Source organism: Girardinichthys multiradiatus, chromosome X (assembly GCF_021462225.1).
Source record: "Girardinichthys multiradiatus isolate DD_20200921_A chromosome X, DD_fGirMul_XY1, whole genome shotgun sequence".
NCBI classification, from domain to species: Eukaryota; Metazoa; Chordata; class Actinopteri; order Cyprinodontiformes; family Goodeidae; genus Girardinichthys; species Girardinichthys multiradiatus.
This window is the reverse complement of record NC_061817.1, coordinates 16,202,784-16,217,388: the sequence shown is the minus strand read 5'-3', so window position 1 is coordinate 16,217,388 and position 14,605 is coordinate 16,202,784. Positions and strand designations below refer to the sequence as shown.

At 40.7% G+C, this 14,605-nt stretch overlaps 2 protein-coding genes across 2 annotated transcripts; one reads left to right on the top strand and one right to left on the bottom strand.

Moving 5' to 3' along the window:
• Positions 1-1,646: 1,646 nt before the first annotated feature.
• Positions 1,647-9,572, top strand: LOC124862476 (enoyl-CoA delta isomerase 1, mitochondrial-like). Its single transcript, XM_047356428.1, has 7 exons — positions 1,647-1,759; positions 2,248-2,358; positions 5,220-5,347; positions 5,437-5,583; positions 6,555-6,676; positions 6,751-6,929; positions 8,840-9,572. Exons 1-7 carry the CDS (start codon positions 1,717-1,719, stop codon positions 9,004-9,006), a joined length of 897 nt encoding a protein of 298 aa, XP_047212384.1. The 5' UTR covers positions 1,647-1,716; the 3' UTR covers positions 9,007-9,572.
• A 1,999-nt stretch (positions 9,573-11,571) lies between these two features.
• On the bottom strand, positions 11,572-14,315 carry LOC124863076 (deoxyribonuclease-1-like; the record flags this gene model as incomplete). The annotated part of the gene is made up of 6 exons (XM_047357328.1): positions 11,572-11,622; positions 12,457-12,571; positions 12,660-12,814; positions 12,916-13,059; positions 13,243-13,295; positions 14,192-14,315. Coding segments are annotated over 6 exons (642 nt in total), but the record flags the coding sequence as incomplete, so codon positions are not given.
• Positions 14,316-14,605: the final 290 nt, after the last annotated feature.

Sequence of the window (14,605 nt, the reverse complement as noted above, 5' to 3'; positions counted from 1 at the left end):
ATACCTTGAGCTTTGCAAACATTTCTGGATGTCTTGCTTTGACTCCCCCAGTGGATCCAAGAACAAAGATCTTTTGTCTTGTGGGTAGATCACCTAATAAGTGTGCAATCAACAGTCTTCATGTGGCTTTTGCTTATGACATAACTATTCTATAAGATATCTTTAAAATATAAAAACAAATTCTTACCACTAATGTCCAGTGGTTGTGACGATTATTAATTCCCAGAATTACTTCATAATCCATTGGGTTCATCTGTGGTTTTAAAAAAGCTGTAAACATGTTTTGATGTCACCAACCAAAAATGTATGTTTAGTAATACAAACAATGTAACAAGATTAGAATTTGCTCTAAGTGCTACAGCAAAATCTGGTAATATATATTCAAGAATAAATATCACAACCAATAACATATTATCTTATCATTGATTCAAAACTGTTATCACCACATGGAAAACTCACACATAAACACATAGAATGCATGAGATCTACCTTTAATCTTGGACTTTTTCCCTGCCACATTGCTGTCATTGCAAATGAATCAATAAAAGCAGCCAGACCTGTATTCTGGATGTTGTAATCCTTCACGATTATAGCAATAAATGTATTAACAGACTGCAAATGTAAGACCAAAGATTAGCAAAATACTGTAACAACTTTGAAATTTAAAACAATATAACTGCACATTTCCTCCAAAGTATCTCAGGCCTATAAAGAGCAAATGTTTCCAAATTCACAGGAGTTGGTCCATGAGGAGGTAACAATATAAACACAGTGAAGGACTTGTTGAAAATATAATTTGTTCCCATGTTATAGAGGGGGAACTGATTATTCAGCTGTTTGAATATTCTGTTCCCCTTGTAATTCAGGCAAATAAAGAGTAAATGTGTCTCATTAACAAGAATAGTTGTGTATGATGTGAGGAATGACCCACTCAAAATATAGGTGATTGGTTAATCCCTGTCCCATGGGGCAACACAACATACGAGGTGTGGGCGTCAGGCTGGAATACTGTGTTCCTCTATGATGTTCCTATAAATATTTTCCCCTCTTTTAAAAGAGAGGAAATATGTCTCATACATGACAGGGACAGTATGTTTATCTATAGAATATGTAAAGTACTTAAATAATACTAGAGCAGATTATGTTAAACAAAATAACATCAGACAGTACCATTATCAAAGCAGTAAAATGTCTTTTATAAATCCAGTATTTTTGTCATATTTTACATTAGGAACGCGATTTACCAGAAAAATAAGCTACACTCTCATCTATTCAGGAAGCCAACAGAGTGAGCATCCATTGTTTTATATCAGTAATAAAAAGTAGAAATAAACACCACGTGTTGGAAAACATTGTTTGGTGGCTGACTGATGACTGTCAGGTTAAAGTGAACATGACACAAGTTGGAAAAGACAAACAACAAGAAACTGTGCAAAAACAACCTCACAAGACCAGGTTCAATTTATATATATATATATATATATTTTTTTTTTTTTTTTTTTCTAGGAGCTGTTGATTAAAAATTAAGTAACCAACATTGACATGAATACGTTCGTCCGTTTTACCGACAAATTGATCAGAAAAGCTGTGAAGACGGTCGGATCCGCCCTCTGCTGCAGTGCGCGCTCCCGACACAGGGTGGGAACAGAATATTTCAGGGGAACAGAATTTCGCACAACACCGGGACCGAAGAAGAAGACTTACCTGCAACGCAAAATGGCTTGGAGAGCTGCTCTGAGAAGCAAGGCTGTTATACCAGGTTGGCTCACGGCACCGGTTGCGTGCAATTATAAATGTAGTTTTACTACATGCATGGTTGGTCATTTCTTTACCTCTTGGTTTATGTGACATGTTTGCTAGCAGCTGCAGCTTTGCTGCCTGTCAGAGACAGAAAGTGGAGCAAAGGTCACTGCAAACCGTCGCTTTTACCTCCAACCCCCCGGATCTCTAGAGTTCGCTTAGTTTTCCTGCGGTTATTATCTATCATTCTAAGTTAGCGGCTAATAGGAGTCCACATTGTTAACTTGTAAATAGAGTATTTTCATTGGGCTCATTCAATTCCTATGAGCTTCATTATTTAGATGTTTACGCGAAAACAACGAAATTTCCTTTTTTACATTTTCATTGACTTTATGAGTAGAAATATTTTTCATGGTAAATGAAATGTATTCCACATTTACAATAATATGCGACATGTCCTTAAAGACGGTGAGACAGCTCGTCTTTGTGTTTTGTTTTTTTCTCAAGGTCTTCTCTCCTGCAGCAGTCATGGAAGATTGTGTGCATCTCCCACCTTCATCACTCAAAGGAACAACTCCACCTCACCCAAGATCAAGGTGGATTATGACCAAACTACAGGTGAGTTTTGTGGGTAAAATCGTTTTTTTTTTTTTTTTTAGCACTCTTGCCTTGCAGCAAGAAGGTCCTGGGTTCGACTCTCGGCGGGAGGTCTTTCTGCATGGAGTTTGCATGTTCTCCCTGATCATGCCTGGGTTCTCTCCGGGTACTCCAGCTTCCTCCCAGAGCCCTGTTTGGGCTGTATTGGTCTTTCTAAATTGCCATTAGGTGTGTGAATGAGTGTGTGTGTGGTTGTTTGTGTGTTGCCCTGTGATGGACTGGTGACCTGTCCAGGATGTACCCCGCCTCCCGCCCATAGACTGCTGGAGATAGGCACCAGCTCCCCCGCGACCCACTATGGAAGAAGCGGTTGAAGATGACTGAGATTTTAAACATGAACCTCTCTTGATGAGCTTATGGTCCATGATGTTCAGCATATTTTGCCATTTCACCGTCACAAACTTCCTTTTGTTCTATTCACATTTTATCTCATAGACCAACACAAACAGGATTATATGATAACATTATTTGCTGTCTAGCAGTACAGCTGCATAACTGGGTGCTGAAATAACTTATTTGAAAATGGCTGTTTAATTTTAGGAGCAGTATTTTAAGTCCATATACAGGTCCTTCTCAAAATATTAGCATATTGTGATAAAGTTAATTATTTTCCATAATGTCATGATGAAAATTTAACATTCATATATTTTAGATTCATTGCACACTAACTGAAATATTTCAGGTCTTTTATTGTCTTAATACGGATGATTTTGGCATACAGCTCATGAAAACCCAAAATTCCTATCTCACAAAATTAGCATATTTCATCCGACGAATAAAAGAAAAGTGTTTTTAATACAAAAAACGTCAACCTTCAAATAATCATGTACAGTTATGCACTCAATACTTGGTCGGGAATCCTTTGGCAGAAATGACTGCTTCAATGCGGCGTGGCATGGAGGCAATCAGCCTGTGGCACTGCTGAGGTCTTATGGAGGCCCAGGATGCTTCGATAGCGGCCTTTAGCTCATCCAGAGTGTTGGGTCTTGAGTCTCTCAACGTTCTCTTCACAATATCCCACAGATTCTCTATGGGGTTCAGGTCAGGAGAGTTGGCAGGCCAATTGAGCACAGTGATACCATGGTCAGTAAACCATTTACCAGTGGTTTTGGCACTGTGAGCAGGTGCCAGGTCGTGCTGAAAAATGAAATCTTCATCTCCATAAAGCTTTTAAGCAGATGGAAGCATGAAGTGCTCCAAAATCTCCTGATAGCTAGCTGCATTGACCCTGCCCTTGATAAAACACAGTGGACCAACACCAGCAGCTGACACGGCACCCCAGACCATCACTGACTGTGGGTACTTGACACTGGACTTCTGGCATTTTAGCATTTCCTTCTCCCCAGTCTTCCTCCAGACTCTGGCACCTTGATTTCCGAATGACATGCAGAATTTGCGTTCATCCGAAAAAAGTACTTTGGACCACTGAGCAACAGTCCAGTGCTGCTTCTCTGTAGCCCAGGTCTGGGGAATGCGGCACCTGTAGCCCATTTCCTGCACATGCCTGTGCACGGTGGCTCTGGATGTTTCTACTCCAGACTCAGTCCACTGCTTCCGCAGGTCCCCCAAGGTCTGGAATCGGCCCTTCTCCACAATCTTCCTCAGGGTCCGGTCACCTCTTCTCGTTGTGCAGCGTTTTCTGCCAAACTTTTTCCTTCCCACAGACTTCCCACTGAGGTGCCTTGATACAGCACTCTGGGAACAGCCTATTCGTTCAGAAATGTATTTCTGTGTCTTACCCTCTTGCTTGAGGGTGTCAATAGTGGCCTTCTGGACAGCAGTCAGGTCGGCAGTCTTACCCATGATTGGGGTTTTGAGTGATGAACCAGGATGGGAGTTTTAAAGGCCTCAGGAATCTTTTGCAGGTGTTTAGAGTTAACTCGTTGATTCAGATGATTAGGTTCATAGCTCGTTTAGAGACCCTTTTAATGATATGCTAATTTTGTGAGATAGGAATTTTGGGTTTTCATGAGCTGTATGCCAAAATCATCCGTATTAAGACAATAAAAGACCTGAAATATTTCAGTTAGTGTGCAATGAATCTAAAATATATGAATGTAAAATTTTCATCATGACATTATGGAAAATAATGAACTTTATCACAATATGCTAATATTTTGAGAAGGACCTGTACATCCCTCCAGTAAACAGCAATCTTCAAGTCCTGCCACATATTCTCAAAGGGATGGAGGTCTGTACTTTGACTTGGCCATGATTTGATCTAAACCATTACCTTATAGTGTTGTCTGTATGCTTAGCCTGCTGGAAGGGGAACCTCTGCCCCTCAAATCTTCTGCAACCTCTTAACAGGATTTCTTCCGGGATGTCATTGTATTTAGCTCCCTCAATCTTCCAATCAAACAGCTAAATTAATGTTTAAAAAAAAAAGTATACTCTATATTCTTGGAATGTTTGATTGGTGAGCCTTTCCCAAAACCTAAAACAAAGTTGGGGAACAGAACAGACAACCATCACAGAGACATGCAGGAAATAAGCAAAACATGCAACCACAGTCACAAATTACATAAGGATAATTTAGAGTTGCCATTAAACCTAGCATGCATGGTTTTGGGATGTGGATGGAGGCCGGGGTACCTGGGTATATTTATCCCTACACAGCAAGAATAGAAAGACACCGACTGTGATTTACAGTCAGGACCCTACTATGTAAAAAGAAAAGGCAATTCTCCATGTTATCATTACACTGGTTCTACCAGCTTTCTGGAAAAAATCTATAAATAGGAAGGTATGATTGAATTAAAACATGGACTCCATGTTTGCAGTGTTTATACCAAAGATCAGCAACTCTTCTCTGTCTACAGGTGTGGCAGTGATGCACATGCAGAGTCCTCCAGTCAACAGCCTCAGCCTGGATTTCCTCACCGAGCTCTGCATTAGTTTGGAGAAGCTCGAGATGGATAAGGGCTGCCGAGGCCTCATCATCACGTCGGTACTGTCTGTACCGTACAGATCTGTGTTGTTATAAATGTTGACAGCTTACCATGAACCTGCCCATGTTTGTGGCTTGCTCCAATCCAGAACCAGCCCAAGGTGTTCTCTGCTGGCCTGGATATCTTAGAGATGTACGGGAAGAGCCCTGAGCACTGCGGCGAGTTCTGGAAGGTCGTGCAGGAGATGTGGCTGAAACTTTATGGCTCCAACATGGTCACGATTGCAGCAATCGGTGTAAGTATGAACCAATCCATTGTCCTTGTGTTGCATTGCTAAAGTGTTTCACATTTCTTTACGTTAAAACCTCAAACTTAAATGTGTTTTGGGGGATTTTATGTGATGGGTCAATAGAAAGTTGTACAAAGTTATACATTTAAATAAAAATGATACATTGCTTTGGAATTTCTTTTTGAGGAATAAAGATGCCAAAGTTCCTAACTTTCATGGACAGGATTTCTAGGTGCAGCCAAAGGTTGGAGAGGGTTTGGTTTGGGGACCACTGGATGGTAAAGTAGCTGGGATGAGGTTCTCGACCGGAAAAGGGTGGCATATTCTCTCCAGGTTGGAGGGGAGTTCCTTCCTCAAGTGGAGGAGTTCAAGTATCTCGGGGTCTTGTTCATGAATGAGTGGAGAATGGAGCGATCACCGCAGTAATGAGGACGCTGTGCCGGTCCTTTGTAGTCGGCTGATGTTCCTACCCTCACCTATGGGCATGAACTTTGAGTCATGACCAAAAGAAGAAGAGCCTGGATACAAGCGGCTGAAATGAGCTTCCTCCGCAGGGTGGCCAGGCACTCCCTTAGAGATAGGGTGAGGAGCTCAACCATCTGGGAGGAGCAGCTGCTCCTCCACATTGAGAGGAGACAGTTGAGGTGGCTTGAGCATCTGTTTTGCATGCCTTCTGGACACCTCCCTTTGGAGGTGTTCCAGGCACGTCCCACCAGGAGGAGGCCCAGGACACGCTGGAGGGACTACTGTCTCTCGAGTGTGCTGGGAACGCCTTGGGCTCCACCTTAGAGGAGCTTGTGAAAGGGAAGTCTGGGCATCTCAGCATAGTCTGCTGCCCCCATCACCCGGTCCTGGATAAGCAGAAGACTACAAGTAAAAATGTCAAATTGTGAAGTTGATTTGTATTCAGCCCTTCTGCGTCGGTACTTTGTAGAACCACATTTTTATTGCAGCCTCTGTCCTGTTGTCCTCCACAGGGCTCCAGTCCAGCAGGAGGCTGTCTGCTGTCTCTGACGTGTGACTACAGGATCATGGCGGACAACCCTCGTTACACCATCAGTCTGAACGAGACCAAGCTCGGCATAATAGCACCTTTCTGGTAAGGGGTTCTGACTATGTTAGTGCACTGAGAATATAAGAAAAACTTGCTCAATTCAATGTGTGTCATTGCAGGTTTAAAGAAACTATGGTCAACACAGTGGGACACCGGAACACAGAGGTGGCGCTGCAGTTGGGTCTGCTGTACAAGCCTGCAGAGGCCCTGAAAATAGGACTGGTGGACCAGTTGGTGCCGGAAGATCAGGTCTTCACTGTTGCCACACAGACCATGACCAAGTGGTTGACTATTCCAGGTAATGTGTCTGTTATCACCACAAAATCAACTCTGAACCTCTTGTTTTCTTTTCAACTGTGGTGCTTTAACTTGGTATAGATTCAGAGACAGTTTATCTTGGTAACATTCTCTTAAAGGAACATAAAAAAAAAATTTAGACACAAGCAACATATTTAGGATCTAACAAGACTAGATCAATTTACTAAGTCCAAAAAACTGTTAGGTCTAATGGAAAATGAAGAACTTCCTTTTAAACAAATGACTGAACTTTGTGTCACTTTGATTATTTTTCTGAATATGAAACACCTCCACCCTCTCAACACCACCTCCCTGCACAGCCTACACATTCACGAAACAGGTTTGGCACATTACCACCCCCTTGTGGTGTCCACAGGACATTACTGCCAGGTGTCTGTTTAAAAGCTGCCTATTATTTACACTGTAGTCATGTACAGTAGTCAGGTTTGTGTCATTCAGTTTCCATCCCTAAACCAAAAAATAAAAACAGAGTCTGTTGGTATAAAGAATACTTCCGGCCATAATATGAATTCATCTTGTAGAGCAGCATTATCTCACGTTGAAAATATGTGGAAAATGCATACTTTAATTTGAGTGAATTAATTCACTGTGATAATCTCACATTGTGAGAAATGGTTGTTTTCCCCAAAATCATCTGTGCCACAGTTATTGCCACACCTGCCACACAGCTCATTGTCTTCTCTAAACTTTCGCAAGGTTGGAGCACATATAGCATACAGACAGAGGGATGTGAGACCATTACTGTTTGCTCTCTGTCTGTCTCTCTGTAGAACAGGGTCCTCCATCTCCAGTCCTCGAGGGCTGGTGTCCTGCAACATTTAGAAGTCTCTGCAGAGGCAACCCTGGATAAATAATTAGGTCATTAGCAGACTCTGTAAAAACTGACTGCATGATGCGAAGGTAGTTGAGCTATTTGATTCAGGGTGTTGGAGGAGAGATGGATCTAAGAGCTACAGGACAATTAAAGTTCGGTTGGAGTTTATGAGACTTCACGTGTTTAAATTTGAGTTTGGCATGTAGATGGTGTCTAAAAATAAATATGGGTCCAGCCTGGTGGCCAACAACTAAAAGAAATGTCACTTATATTATTGTATCGATCCTTAATTGAAAATTCATAGAAACTATTCTCTACAATTCATTAAAAAAAAAACTACAGTGTAAATACAAGCTTTATATAATTAAAAAAAAAATTATTCACTTTTTCCCCACTGAATAAATGTATTATAATTAAAAGTTTGATTGTTTTATTTGAAAGGGTTTTATCTTTACCATTGGTGCCAATAATGTGTGCTCCTGCTGTTTTCGGTGAACATTTACCGTATTTTCACTGCAATCAAAGACCGTTGTACACAATTACAGTGAATTTAAAAGAAATAGCATAGACTATATGTGCGAAGCTGTACTGATTTTCTAAGGATGGAAATCAAAATATTCTTGCATAGACAAACTTTATTGCCTTTACTATAACCTACAGTCATGAAAAATAGAATATGTCCCCTTTTTATAGGATTTTATGTTTTGCTTTGTTATTGAGGTCTGCTCTATTTTTTTGCATGTTTTTCATTTTGGGTTAATCTCTAAAAAATTCATACTTTTGATTAAATATTTTGTGTGATGACCTAAAAGGTTTTAGTGGCTATAGCTGAGCAAAATTTGTCCTTGATTATTATCCAGCTGTGGTACTCTACTTGTTTTTCTCCTAAAAACAACATTTTTGACGTACTTCCAGCTGCCATAATTAAAAAATGTTCCCCATGAATGGAGACTGGTTAGACGTCACCTTTTTTCAGTGGTTTGGAAATTAAATTTAAGTTATAACTTTGTAAAAATTAATTAATAATTTATTTCCACATGATAAAAGAAACTAACTGTTCTTCTGTTCACCTGCAGAACACGCCAGACAGATCACCAAGTCCATGATGAGGAACCCAACGATTGACAAACTAAGGACCAACAGAGAGGCTGACATCCAAAACTTTGTCAGCTTCATCACCAAAGAATCCATCCAGAAGTCGCTGCGCATGTATATGGAAATGCTGAAACAGAGGAAGGCCTAGAGTTAAAGGGGACACAGTCACACACCAGAGGAACAGCATGCAGCTCATCTTTGTGTGTTCACACTGGAATGACCTACATATTAAATACAACAGAGCTCTGAAGGTTTCAGTTGAGGTGAAATACACTATCATTGATTTTTGTATCTTCTGGCTAAAAATCTATACTATTAAGACCCTAAAGTTGAGTTTAAATGGTTAAAAAGTAAATAACTGGGTGAGCAAAGAATGATAGGCTAGCCTGCCAAGTTCTGATACCTAAACATAGTTTTTTCTTGTTACAGACAAGCCTTTGACCTGTATGTGCCTGTCTTTACTGTACTTACAAGAACCCTAGCAGCCACTGTAACCTTCACTACATTTAAATAGTTAACTGAAGCAAAGCTGTGGCTGTCTCGTAAGAGTCTTGGGGTTTTTTGCACAGTATTTCTGTCCATTTAGTCAAGTGAAATTTCTCAATAAATCTTTGGATTTGTATGGTGTTTTACTTACACAGCCAGTATGTTTAAGCACTTTAATATGTTTTTGGAGGCACATTACAGCCCAGATTAAAAAGTCCTGTAATGTCATTTTTTTTTTGGTCTTTATTCAAAGGAGCGCCCAACCTGGTCTGACACTTTAGCTTTTAGTAGTATTAAGATTCAACCTAAAGGAATAAGATCTCAAGTCTCTCTCAAATAAAATGTGACAAAACCTGTGTTGCAGCTTCACAACACACTGATAAATTATCAGATTTACTTGCACATTATTAATAACTCAGTAGTGGCATTCATAAGCCTATTAACTGCATTCACTGTTTCTACCCAGATTCTTTGTCAGGTCAGGGGATCTTACTCAACATACTCTAAATGTGATCTGTCTTTGTGCTATGAAGTAGTGGGTGTTTATGCGCATGTATGTGTAACATTGTGTGGATCAATACCTGACAGGACCCCAACACTGTGGACATTTTACCTGGTCCACACAAGGATAAATGGGTTATGTGGATTAATGGTTGGGTTTAGGACTAAGGTATGAATTGAGTTTAGGTTAGGATTGGAGTCAGGGTCTGGGCTAGGTTATAGCAATGAGTGGAAGGTCCCTAGAAGGTTATCAAAACGCTACATATGTGTCTGTGTGTGTTTTCATGTCAAGCAGCTGATGTCCACATCAGAGGACTACTCTTTATGAAAATAATATAAAATCACATGGCCCAGATCTTACAGGGTACCTGCTATGAGGTGTGAAATGTTATTCTGTACTTCCTGTGTTATCAAGGATGTAGAAAACGTTTTATTAAAACTGCCATCAGCACTATTCTAAGTTATAATGTGAATGTCCTGATGTTTTAGGTTCATTTTATACAGTCAGCCATTTTATACCAGTTCTTCCATAGTGGGTCGCTGGGAAGCTGGTGCCTATCTCCAGCAGTCTGTGGGCGAGAGGCAGGGTACACTCTGGACAGGTCGCCAGTCCATCGCAGGGCAGCACAGACACAGGACAAACAACCATGCACACACTCATTCATACCTAAGGGTAATTTAGAGAAACCAGTTAACCTAACAGTCATGTTTTTGGACTGTTGGAGGAAGCCAGAGTACCCAGAGAGAACCCACACATGCTCAGGTAGAACATGCAAACTCCACGCAGAGAGACCCCTGGCCAGGAGTCAAACCCAGGACCTTCTTGCTGAAAGGCAACAGTGCTACCAACTGTGCAGCCCTCATTTTTTACATTTCAAGTAAATTCCAGCTTCCAGATGAATTTGAGGAAGTAACAGTATTAAAGGTGGTGGATGATTCTAAAATGCTGGAAACGTTTCTAATCATATTCTGCATCTCCAAAGATATACAAGTCCAGGTATAAATGACACACCTCATATTACAGCCAGGTCCCTCTAGGTACCTGGGAAGTATTTGGTTGGTAACTCCAGTGTAAGAATACCTCTCACAATAGACCCTGGTTCCCATAGAAACCCTCCAGGTAACCCCATAAGTACCATGTAGATGACTGAGTACAGGTAACAAGTCCTTTCACAAAACAATCTGGTCCCTTTAAGAACCCTTAAGTACTCTGTACAGGGTAAGTGGTCCCTCTAAAATATAGCCTGGTTGCCATAGGTACCCTCTATTTAGCCCCTCTTAGTAGCATTGTAGTTACCTTGTGAGTAATCCATGTAAGTACAATGAAGGTACCCAGAGGTATCCTGTATTTATGTATGCAGCAGATCCTGTGGAAGTGACCTGTAGGTACCCTACAGGTACCAGGTGTGTTGCTACCAGATTATGGTGAACATGCTTCTTATTAAAGCTCCCAGGTTTAGGCCCTATTATTTAATTTCCAGGTCTTGATGGAAAAACTACAGTAATATACAAAGGGATTTCTTTTAGGATGACCAGAGGTTCAGTTCAAATTTCCCATCCCTTAGCAAAACAGAAAACACGACAATTTAAACACTTCAAATTTTTTCAGAAACAGGAAAGTCTGTGATTTTATGAAGAATTATTTGGATTTATTAAGGTCTTGTATTTCCTGAATCCCTGATCGGTGAGACTTTTCAGTTGGGAGAGTCATGATTCAGGCAGCAATTTAGCTCGTCAGCTTCACCTCCACCGGAAAATGGTCACTAATGGCCAGTCCCTGAAGGAGACAGCAAACATTGGTCCAGGTTCCACATCATTTTCAGGAGAGATGTTTTTACAGAACATTTAACTGTGTAAAAGTCAACTAAAACCATCCAGATGCAGTGACTCTGAAGTGTTGTGTGATTAAAATGCTGGGGTTTAATGATTTAGAAAAATGAGACCATGATGAATCATTTCATAACTTTTACCACCTTTAATGTGACGGGCGAGAGACTGCGTACAGCCTGGACAGGATGCCAGTCCATTGCAGAGAACCCAACCAGTATTCTCATGACTCCTTCAGTGTTACTGTGGCCTCTTGACCGTCTTTTTGACCAATTTCCGACTTGAATTTTCAGTAGTTAAAAAGGTATAGTTTTTGACATTACTTGTTATATAATTTCTGAAATTCTGCTGTGGAAATTGTTTTGCCTCTCTCCTGGTTGATACCTTTGTACAGTGACATTATCCTTATCCTTTGCAACCTCTCTGCAAACTGTGGCCTTAGCTAAAGGTAAAAAACTTTGCAGAATAAAGGGGACAAAAATGTGAAATTGTTTACTATGGTGAGATTGTTTTACATCACAAAAACCTGGCACTTAACAAGTGAACATTTTTGTTGGTTCTTTATGATATTTATAAACTAAACTGCAATAATTTGGATATTGTAAAAGTGTATTGGATAAGTGTGTGTAGTTCAGTAGAGTAATAGGGGTAATGGAATATTTCATCTGTAAATACATCAAACACTCTGCAGCCACTCATCATATCAATGTTGCATTTTTGACCAACTCAACACGTTAAGGTCAAGAAAATTGTGGTTGTATTTTGCTACATTGTTATTCGAGACCTCAAGTGGACTAGCTTTTACCATGCTCTGACTGAGGTTCAGGTCAGCCACGAAGTCAAAAACCTGTGCGCTGCCGTGCACCACTCCCTTCAACATGTCAGCTGTGACCACAACCCTGCAAGAAACACAAGGGTGAGTGGAAAGAGTGGATCCTGGAGGCTGTGTGTGTATGTGTTTGTGTATCTTCGTGAGTGTGGAGCTACCTGTCATAAGGGCAGTTGGTGGGAATGACGGTGGTGTCAGCCGAGTCTGGGATCAACCAGTGGAAGCTCTTGTCTGTGAAGAGGCGGATCTTTTGCCAATCAGAGGCCGTCACGTAACTACAGCCTGAGTTAAAGTCCCCCAGCAGCACAATGTTCTGCACGGAGAGGGTGAAGAGTTAACTATGCCTCAGCTGCCCCCTCCCACTTTATATTTTTATGCATTTTCACAACACGTTTTTACATATAGTTTATTTACATTGGTGTTCCAGCGAGTGCGGATATCGGTCACCACGTCGTAAAGAGCATTTATCTCCTCCACAGCGAGTTCCGGAGAGGTATGCTGGGGGATCAGAGTGAAGCTGCTCAAGGTTGTAAAACAAAGAGAGTGCTTGTTAAAGAGCTGAGCAAAGAGAGCAATAATTAGACATGCTGCCAGGTGCCACTGCAATTCAGCCTGATCAAAATCATTCCCAAGGTGAAACATGGTGTCAGCATCATGCTGTGGGAATGCTTTTTTCTCCGGAGACATGGCAGCTGGTCAGGGTTGGGTGGAGCTAAATACCTGACACCTTAGAAAAATTACTTGCCACAAGATGAGACTGGGGAGGAGAATCACTTTCCAGCATGACAACAACCCTAAACAGCCAGGTACAGAGACAGCCAGAGTTACAATTGAATAGTAGGGACCATAGCATGAACTACTTAACACAATCCAAGATAAATACATTATTGTTGCTGATTGCAACCTGACAAAATGTGAAAAATTGATTGCTATGGTTATTTTTGTAACAAATGTGCAAATAAGTTTTTTTTTTTCTGAAAGTGGGCAGACAGAAAGTGGTTTAAAGAGAGGGGGAAGACATACAGCACAGGCCTGCGGGGACTCAAACCTGAGACGGCTGCATCAAGAACTGAAGCCTCTGTATTTGGGTTGCATGCTCTACCACTACACCATGCACCGCGACCTTTCAAGGTAGTCTTTTAGTGATGCTTGTTACTTCTTTTAGATTTGCATCTTTGCATCCTCTTTTTTTCCTGACACATACGCCATGCTGAGATACACCAATTTGTTTGACATCTGTAGCTTTTTGGAGCGCAGCTTGTTGGTGACAAAATAATTCAACTCAGTTCATCGAGTTAGTGACTTGCTGCAATCCCTCATACCGAGCATGTATGTAGTGACAGGGGAAAGGAAAACTCCCCTTTAACAGAAAGAAACCTCCAGCAGAACCAGGCCCTGTTGGCCATTTGCCATGGGAAAAATATATATATTTTGTTGCAAGTGTTTCATAAGTGTTTATCTGTTTGTTTGGCTTGGCTTAACAAGTTAAGAAGTGTAATAAAAACAGTCTGATGCAAACACTGTTTTAAAGTAGAAAAATATCAAGTATGGAAAAAAGCAACCACAATAATAAGACATTGATACCACTTTAAAAGAGGATAACAAAGTCTAAGACATTGCAATGGTTTAATACTTTAGCAAAAGATACCCTAAAACTGTAGAAACCTCCCACAGCTTTTGTAAAGCATACCGGTATATCTGGATGAGAACATGACGACAAAAGGTTCTCTCATAAAAGTATCTGTCCCATAGGATTCACAGCCATCGTCAAAGTGGTAGCTTTCAACCACAGATACACTCGCCTGCCTGCAGAGAAAGAATTAAAACGCATTACATCTGTTTTTCTGAGCTAATGTGTTAAAGTACCTTGCAATGCAGAATTTCCTTAATATTATCATATAATATAGTATTTAATGGTCTACATAGGTAGATTCATATAAATACATTGGGTACATTGGATCAGGCTTTCCTTTCACTCGGTTCCATTCCTTGTTCTGGTTCTGCTTCTCTTTGAGAGTTCAGCAGAAAAGCTGTTCATCAGACAGAGGAATTTGGAAAAGCTCTTCCCATTAGACAGAATTTAAGAAGAAATCATAGGGTTGTA

What these genes read in the sequence shown, in the direction of transcription:
- LOC124862476 (XM_047356428.1), top strand. Translation starts at nt 1,717, where the DNA reads ATGGCTTGGAGAGCTGCTCTGAGAAGCAAGGCTGTTATACCAG. An exon ending in GGATTATGACCAAACTACAG is followed by an intron (nt 2,359 to 5,219) that starts GTGAGTTTTGTG and finishes CTCTGTCTACAG; the next exon opens with GTGTGGCAGTGATGCACATG. An exon ending in GGCATAATAGCACCTTTCTG is followed by an intron (nt 6,677 to 6,750) that starts GTAAGGGGTTCT and finishes GTGTCATTGCAG; the next exon opens with GTTTAAAGAAACTATGGTCA.